The sequence below is a fragment of the Portunus trituberculatus genome, chromosome 24, assembly GCF_017591435.1.
Source record: "Portunus trituberculatus isolate SZX2019 chromosome 24, ASM1759143v1, whole genome shotgun sequence".
NCBI lineage: Eukaryota > Metazoa > Arthropoda > Malacostraca > Decapoda > Portunidae > Portunus > Portunus trituberculatus.
Window position 1 is genome coordinate 11,645,510 of NC_059278.1, and position 9,391 is coordinate 11,654,900.

Genomic DNA, 9,391 nt, shown 5'->3' on the forward strand with positions numbered 1-9,391 from the left:
AGTCATAACAATTTTAAAACCTTTTGTCTTCCTCCTTGTCAGGCACAGCACACCCATCTTCACTACAGGAATCCTAACAGTTCTATAACCCATCGTCTTCCTTCATTCAACTATATACGTTACATATTATTAGTATTGAGTCAATAGGGAGCTTTAAAAGAAGATTAGACCAATTCATTTACGAGGATGATAGGTAGATTTAGGTAGTTTTGTTGACACAAGGACTGCCACATGGAGGCCTGACGGTCTCTTGCAGCTTCCTTAATTTTCTTATGTTCTTATTTATACATGTACATCCTTACCACTATATAACACCCTAACATTTCTAACACTCCTCGTCTTCTCCTCCGTCAGGTACATCCACAGCAAGGAGAAGCCCTTCAAATGTACTGAATGCGGGAAGGGCTTCTGTCAGAGCCGCACTTTGGCCGTGCACCGCATTCTGCACATGGAGGAGTCGCCACATAAGTGCTCCACCTGCGGCAGGAGTTTTAACCAGCGCAGCAACCTGAAGACACATCTGCTCACCCACACGGACATCAAGCCGTACACGTGTCCTCAGTGCGATAAGGTGAGTCAAGGTGAAAGGAAAAGGAATGACAGGATGTTTGATGGCTACGGCTTACTGACACTTGCTGAGGGTATGTAAGTTATGTGCGCTAGTAGTAGTAGTAGTAGTAGTAGTAGTAGTAGTAGTAGTAGTAGTAGTAGTAGTAGTAATTATTATTATTATTATTATTATTATTATTATTATTATTATTATTATTATTAGTAGTAGTAGTAGTAGTAGTAGTAGTAGTAGTAGTAGTAGTAGTAGTAGTAGTAGTAGTAGTAGTAGCATTATTATTATTATTATTATTATTATTATTAGTAGTAGTAGTAGTAGTAGTAGTAGTAGTAGTAGTAGTAGTAGTAGTAGTAGTAGTAGTAGTAGTAGTAGTAGTAGCAGTAGTAGTAGTAGTAGTAGTAATTGTTGTAGTAGTTATTCCTGTTGTTGTTGTTGTTAGTCCGTATATATTTTTTTTCTTTCTTCACATTGCCGTGTCTGTTTTACATATAGTTTCTTCTGTAATAAATGTCATATCATCACACTTGTTTCTTTAGAGCCAACGTTCAACGCAACTCTACACATATACAGCAAAATGTGTCTATAGTTTATTCAAAATCTGCATAGCATGAGAATACATAATTTTTCTTTCATATGTTGTATTTAATTGTAATGTATTTTCGTGTGTGTGTATGTGTGTGTGTGTGTGTGTGTGTGTGTGTGTGTGTGTGTGTGTGTGTGTGTGTGTGTGTGTGTGTGTGTGTGTGTTTGTTCGTGCATGTTCTAGGATGCACCACCATTACTAATACGATGCTATCCCTCCTCCTCCTCTTCCTCCTCTTTCTCCTCGACATGCAGGTGTTTCGGCGCAACTGTGACCTCCGCCGCCACGCCCTTACCCATAATCTCACCTCGCCCCTTGACCTCGACCTCAGCGCCCTTCCATCCTCCTCCACCTCTTCCTCCTCCAACTCCTCCCTGCTAGGACTGGACCTCGCTGCCCCCGCCGCCGCCCTCCACCACCACCGCCTCCACCACCACCACCACTATCCGCTCTCTCCGAACTCCGTCGCAGCTGGAGAAGAAGAAGAAGAAGAAAGAGAAAAAGACATCCCCGAGTTGCAGGGAGTCCCCGGCCGCGCCTACAGCAGCGATGAGGAGGAGGCAGCCAGAGTAGGGAAGCGATCCAAGGTTTGTGTATGGAGGGAAGGTGTGGATGTGGAGTCTTCATTCATTCATCCACCAGCCTTGAATAATTTATTCATCGCCAGGTCGTAAATTTAACGCGTGAATGATTGCTACAATTTTATTCACTCCCCCTTGCAGTCAGGGAAAGCTCTTGAGTTATTCATTTATTCAGGGAGATCTTGATGTGGATGTGGAGTTTCATTCATCCACTCCTGGGCTACTGGAGGTGAAGTGGATGCAGATCTGTGATTCATGCAGGCGCAAGGGGGGTCAGGGGAAGGGAGGAGGAACAGGTAATATTTCACAGGTATTTCCGTGAGGCTGGCTCGGCCTGCGTCTGGGCGCGACGTGGCTGCCTCCACCCTCATAAGTCACAGGGAGAGGGGCGGCGCCAGCCTGGGTGGAGACGTGTATAAAAAGGGACTTGACATAATATCCATCGGGAACAATTCTCCAAAACTTGCTAAGGGAGGAGGGAGGACACGACCATCACCACCACCATCACCACCACTACCACCATTACTACCACTACTACTACCATCACCACCATTACTCCCCGGTGATATTCTAACCTCCCTTGCCCTGCCTCTCCCCACCACAGACCGAACGCGCGACGACTCAAGCTGAGGGTCGTCCTCCTAGCGGCGTCGATTTCGATGATGATGACGAGGACGACGACGACGATGACTTCGGAAAGGACGACCTGCTAGTGGACGATGATGACGATGACGACAGCAACCACTCCAGTCCACCCACGTTGCTCGGGAGATTCCGCTCAGACCAGCAGAAGGAGCCATTGAACCTCGGGGCGTCCACCTCCGCCTCTCTCGCCTCCTTCAGTATAGCCTCCATCATGGGCGGGGCGGATTAGTGCCTCGTAGGATGTTTGCGTGAAGGAAGGAAGGAAGGAAGGAAGGAAGGAAGGAAGGAAGGAAGGAAGGAAGAAAAGAAAGCTAAATGGATGCAAAAGAGATAATTATAGAATCAAGTTACGGAATCAGTGAAGCACCAGAGAGAGAGAGAGAGAGAGAGAGAGAGAGAGAGAGAGAGAGAGAGAGAGAGAGAGAGAGATAGGGTACCGAGCGTGAGAATACTAGCGAGAAATCAAAGACGGGAAAAGAAAACGTAGTCATGAACAGAGAGCAAAGAGCGAGAACAAACACCAAAGGACAAGGAGAGTTAGGAGACGCGAGAACGTTTCCCACGGTAGAAGTTGAGGAAGAGGAGGAGGAAGAGGAAGAGGAGGAGGAGGATGGAGTTACCAGCTTAGGGAAAACAATGGTGACGGTGATGGTGATGGTGGCTCATGGCTCGTGGAGTCTTGGCGCGATCATCTAGTCATGACAGCCCCGGATTTTGTGGAAGGGAAGGGGGTCGACAATGGCACCCCCTCCCCTTCACCCCCCCGCCTCTCCACCACCACGGGGAGTTGGGTTAAGTGTGTGGGCGTGGAGGGTGTTGGGTGTTGCATAAAGGCTTCAGGTTGTACTGTAGAGTATACTGTAGATAAGCATTATTATAGATGTATAGGGTGATTGGTTGGTGTGTGTGTGTGTGTGTGTGTGTGTGTGTGTGTGTGTGTGTGTGTGTGTGTGTGTGTGTCTGTGTGTGTGTTTATGTGTTTATGTGTTACAGGATCCTCCACTTATTCAGGTGCAAACTGTCCTAAAAGCTGCATGCATGTGTGTGTGTGTGTGTGTGTGTGTGTGTGTGTGTGTGTGTGTGTGTGTGTAATTCACCTCGGTCTCCTGCTGGTCACCCAGCCAGTCTTCCCCATTACGGAGCGAGCTCATAGCTCATAGACCGATCTTCGGGTAGAACTGAGACCACATCTCACACAACACACACCGGGAAAGCGAGGCCACAACCCCTCGAGTTACATCCCGTACCTATTTACTGCTAGGTGAACAGGGGCCACCACACATTGTGTGTGTGTGTGTGTGTGTGTGTGTGTGTGTGTGTGTGTGTGTGTGTGTGTGTGTGTGTGTGTGTGTGTGTGTGTGTGTGTGTGTGCTGAATGTGAACGATCCATTTCTAACGTATCATTTACTAGCAAATTACGCTGCGATCGTTAAAATCACTTACGTAAATTCAGTCAAGTATAAACATATTACGAAATTTAGGGAGGTGTGTGTGTGTGTGTGTGTGTGTGTGTGTGTGTGTGTGTGTGTGTGTGTGTGTGTGTGTGTGTGTGTGTGTGTGTGTGTGTGTGTGTGTGTGTGTGTGTGTGTGTGTTTGTACAAAGTCGTTGGTAGGGGCCACTCCTTCATTACCTCAGTTATAATTTATTGTCGTCGTGTGTTGGCTGTTTTCGATGTGGTAGTGCCTGTGTTTTCTGGTAAAGGAAGAGGAAGAAGCAAGGAGAATAAAGACGAGAAGGATGAGGAAGAGAATGATGAAGAGGAGGAGTGACAAGTAAGATGCAGGACAGAATCTGTTATGGTAATATCGAAATTCTCTTCTAAACAAACACGTTCCTACGAGTACTGAGTCTTAGTCCACAAACAAAACACTGTCGCCGGCGTCGCCTTCACCGGACCAGTCACCTCACCACCACATCTCTGCACCTTTAAGTAACTCTTCTTACCCTTGTTTCTTGATCACACTTTTACAAACAATAATTTTCATGGCAGCAATATTCTTTTCCCTCCTTCGTAACCCAGCTCTCCGCCATCCCCATCCGCACCAAGCTCATTCCACCTTCACCTCCATTTCCACTTCCACATTTTACCGCCACCGCTGCCAAGAACGGAAAATCAAACTATTCTCTGCTTTTCTATTTGACTGACCACCACTACCACCCCTCTTTCTTCTTCTTCTAAGCAGTGGAGTATAAACATTCCAGGAACTGTGCTTCCCTCCCTCCAGCACAAACGATCACCTGCATCTCTCCTCCACGGTCCCGCCCCGCCCCGCCCAGCGCCGCCCCCACCCCACATCGCCACAAGTGCTCTGAGCGACAGGAAGGGGACTGGGGAGGGCAAGGGGAGGCGTTGGGGTTGTGTGGAGGGGAACGGATGCGGCAGTATGCACCGGGCGACTGTCAGTCCTGCTAGGGTGGCGACTGAATGTTGTGCGCCGCTAATATTGACTGTAAAGATTTTTCCCTCAATAAAAACCAGGAATATCTCAGCCCAGTTTTACTCCTCGCCTCCCTCTGCGTCCCGAGGGAGGCGCCGCCGTCGATGTCTGCGGGAACTCCACCACCAAAGAGGAATATTACAGCGTATGGAGAGTTGTGATTATTAGTTTAAGAGAATTTCAGATAAAACCGAAGGTCCAGAAAAGGAAACACCCGAGGAATTCCGCCAATGGTCGTAAATTTCGCAGGATGGCCGGTGCAGGCCCCTCGACCAATCAGCAAGGCCTGCACGTCTAAATCTTCAGATCACGTGACCGGCGAGCAGACGTCCAGCCAATCCGAGAAGCAAGTTGAGGGTTTAATTTTGTGTGTCAGGAGACAAATGAGGTAGAAAAAGAAGCAAAGTTTTGTGGTATATTCTGCAGACGGTCATAGTGTGTGTTAGAGGCGGTGGGGGGGAGGGAAGGATGTGTACAAAAATGGAAAATGCACAGTGGTAAAAACGACAAGCAAGAAACCACGTAAATGTGCGTTGTGGTTTTGGTAAGTAGTCATTTTAACACACACACACACACACACACACACAGACAGAGAAATGGGAAATTGAGGTCGCCAAACAAACACTCTTTTTTACGTCAACTAAAAGCTCCCTTAACATCAGTATATAATCCAAATGTGACTCCATCCCCTCCTCCTCCTCCCTCTTTACAGCCACCCTCTCTCCCTCACTCGACTGAGTAACTATTTTCTTAGTTGAAACATTTCGTGTCCTTACTGAACTCTGCGGCACTTCAAAGCATCTCCATTCCATTCAGAGGTAAGTAAAGGTGTTCAGCCTTCACACAACTCATCATAACACACAGTAATATATTTATTATTCCACACAAAATAAAATAAAATTGGAACTACCGAGGGTTAAATTATAGCTCGAGGATAGGCTGAAAAGTCCGCCTATTCAGGTTTTGGAGCCAAAAAATTACCAATTACTAACCTGCAGAGGAATTAAGCAGGAACAAGGCCCATTTGGGGACCAGCTGCGGTGGGGCAAAATAAAAGAACACACTGCTAAACAAAGGCGGCGGAGCCCATCCCACGGCCCTGGATGTAAACAAAGGAAATGACAGAAAACGGACAAGAGTAACTCATCAAAATAATGAAGTGTTCCGCGCATTATGAATATCCTAATTAATACTCCTCATTCACAACTTTTCAAGCCGTAATGAAAACAAGCAAGCCAAAAAAATAATAAACAATAAGCTACGCCCAACACAGTAGTTGAGGCGTAGAGTAAAAAATATGACGATGAAAAGGACAAAAAAAAAAAAAAAAAAAAAACTCGCATAACAGAATAGCTCACATATCTTAGAGGCAAGGCACACACGGCCGCGCTGAGCCAATATAACTGACGCAGCGGGTGTGTAATCATGCCGAGTTATAAGTCTAATAACTCCGCGTTAGGCATGACAGTGGTTAAGAGATAGGAGGAGCCAAACGCAGGTAATTACACTGGGGAGGCTGGGGGTCAGGTGAGATACAGGAGAGGTCATCCAAGGTGACACTGATAATTCTCTCCGCTTGTGGTGGGTGGGTGGTGAAAGAGGGAGGAAGGTTGCGGTGTGGTGGTGATGATGGGGGGGGGAGAGTAGCAGCAGTGGTGAGGAGTGTTCATGGCCTGTTCGCTGTGGTGGTGAAATGCTCTGGTGGCAGGAATGGTGAGAGGGACGAGAACAGTGGTTGAGTGGTAGAGGTGGTGGTAATTAAACGAGGTATGTACAGTGCTACAGTGTAGCGGTGGTGGCGGTGATAAAGGACAGGTCGAAACGCAAAGGACGGAGGGAGACGGTGGCGGCGGGGTGGTGAGGGAGGCCGGGAGGAGAGAACATGAATTAAGGGTATGAGCACAATGAGGATCACCGTCGGAAGGACTAGCCAAGGAGAGGGAAGGGGGAGGGGGAGGGGTCCTGTATCCTGGATCGTGACCCCACACCGGCGGCCGACGGGTCCTCCTCCTCTTCCTCCTCCATCTCCCCTCCTTCTCCTCTGAACGATAATTGCCCAAGCCTCTGGAAGCCTCAGAGGCCGCCGACATGTAGGAGATCAGGTGCATTCAATTATTGGAGGCAGAGAGTGGTAGTGGCGCCCACGCCTGTCGCCTGACTGAGGGAGGCGAGCGGGCCTCCTGCGGCCTGAGACCTGTTGGGAGTGCCCGAGCGAAGCTTTGTGAGATGCCGCCTGTGGGCGAGCGAGTCCCAGGAAACGCGGGGGAATATTTCACCACTGATTAGTCGAGATGTAGGTGCGCGAGGGAGGGGGGAGACGCAGCCCCGAGGGGCAGAGGAGCGCCTCGTCGGGGGTCGGAAGGTGCCAGGAGTATGAGTCTGATAGCTATGAGCGAGTCGCCGCGAGGCGCCGAGTGTCATCGCAGATCATCTTGCTCCACTGAGCTGCGCACGTGCTGGTGATGTCTGGCGAGGCGACGCTCGCCCAGCAGAGACGTAGCTTTATTGGAATCTTGGCCTCTTTGAAGCAAATGGAAATCGCTCCTCTGCAGCGACATCAGTGGCGGCAGCGGCGAGGGAGCGAGGCAGGGCAGGCGGCTGTCAGGGAACATGTGACAGGACACCTTAAAATATCAGTGTGCCAGACTATAGCAACCCGCGCGGCGGCGGCGGCAGGAGGGCGGCAGAGAAGGCGCACCCCGCGGATTGGACCCTTTCCTCACCTGCCCTCTGGTGGCTGCCGCCTGTACTGCCGCCCACGCCCCACCGCGCCTGCGCACCGCAACACCTCGAGGGGCCTCAACTCACGATTGACCACGATGAATGTTGATCTCCGCTCCGTATGAAGTATTTAGGAGCGTCCTCACCCCTGACCCGCCGCCGAGAGATTTACGAGAGTCTAATTCGGCGAGACATTTGCAGGACCGCCACCCCGCCCCAGCGCACCCCGCCCCGCTGGCAGGCTCTAGTGGCCTGCAGGTCAGACTCGCCACAGAAATTAACTATTTTCTTCCCCTGTATGTCCTCTTATACTCATTCCACGAACAAACACACTTGCATCACTTAGCAGACCGAGATAACAACTTGCCTCAGCGAGATACACACACACACACACACACACACACACACACACACACACACACACACAAACGCGCGCGCGTGCTCATACACAATGTAAGGCACAAAGAATAATGTGAACGGAGGACCTTCTTGAAGCTAGACTTTTATGAAAGAAAATAAAACACTTGATTTGTACAACATTCTCTTTCCACATCCTGGGAAAGACACCAGGAGAGCAGGAGGAGGAGGGGGAAGAGACGGGGCTGGGATGAGAAGGAGCTGTCTGAGGCTGGAGGAGGGGTAGGTGAGCGAGCCATCACCCTGCCGGAATCCCTGAATATATGAATAATCAATGAGATGTGTGAGATACGGGGCACGGGGCGGCTGAGTGGCTGCGCGGAGAATCACAACACCTCGACGACCCGGGAGAGGAGCAGAGACCGGCGTGGGGGAGGTGCGCTCAGGCGGAACCGAGGTGGAGCGAAGAGGAGGGGAGCCTTTGGGGGGAAGGGTGGCTATCCTGGGGGTGTCTGCCTGTGTCCTGGAGGGTCTTTAAGTATGTCTTGGGATGGTATCGATATTTCTGTAAGGTGTGACTGGTGTGACTGTGTTTTTGCAAAGGTGTACGTATACGTGGTCAGCCAGGCAGGTGTGTGTGTGTGTGTGTGTGTGTGTGTGTGTGTGTGTGTGTGTGTGTGTGTGTGTGTGTGTGTGTGTGTGTGTGTGTGTGTGTCCTTTATACGAATATCTGCCTGTGTACCGAAAAAATTTAAAACATATTAGCTTGTGTTCCAGAGAGAGAGAGAGAGAGAGAGAGAGAGAGAGAGAGAGAGAGAGAGAGAGAGAGAGAGAGAGAGAGAATTTCCGAAGTACCGTCTCAAGCCAAGGCCGACAGCAGGAAAGCAGGGCAGAGGAGGGGAAGAAGAGGAAGGGGAATGAAGGAGGGGTGAGGAAAGGTGAGGGTAAGAATAAGGATGTTCGCTTGAATTTCGTGGAAGATGATGGGGGAAGAATTTCACGTCCTTATTTCCTCTTCCGTCTTCTGTATCCTAGTTCATCTTATTCTTCTTTTCTTATTCATCTTATTCCTCTTTTCCTTTCCTCTTTCACTCACTTTTTCATTTTCTTTTTGGTTTTATTTTACTTCAACTTTCTTTCTTCTCTCTTTTGTCCTCAATACCCTCTTTTTCTTTACTACACACACACACACACACACACACACACACACACACACACACACACACACACACACACACACACGACTTATATTCCTTTCTTAAAGTTATGTTCCTGTTTTCTTTTCTTTTTCTCTGTTTACTGACAGTTCAAGCGGGGGATGACTCAGAGTTAGACTGGGATACGAAGTGTGAGATTTTTCCATTTCCACATAAGAAGAACACAGAGGAAGCTGCAAGGGCACTCCACGTGGCACTCCCTGTGTGAAACTTATCTACGACTTGTCATTCCTATTTATTGCTGACAATGGTTGACGTGACCTAACTCGTGTCTTAGTGT

At 49.0% G+C, this 9,391-nt stretch overlaps 1 protein-coding gene across 1 annotated transcript in view; it reads left to right on the forward strand.

Annotated features, from left to right (window-relative positions):
• Positions 1–3,892, forward strand: part of LOC123508342 (protein sister of odd and bowel-like) — a 25,164-nt gene extending 21,272 nt beyond the window's left edge. The window contains exons 2-5 of the mRNA XM_045261965.1: positions 355–571; positions 1,406–1,738; positions 2,337–3,465; positions 3,863–3,892. Of these exons, the coding sequence (XP_045117900.1) occupies positions 355–571; positions 1,406–1,738; positions 2,337–2,606 (820 nt within the window). The 3' untranslated portion in view covers positions 2,607–3,465; positions 3,863–3,892. The remainder of the gene's footprint in view (positions 1–354; positions 572–1,405; positions 1,739–2,336; positions 3,466–3,862) is intronic.
• The last annotated feature ends 5,499 nt before the right edge of the window (positions 3,893–9,391 follow it).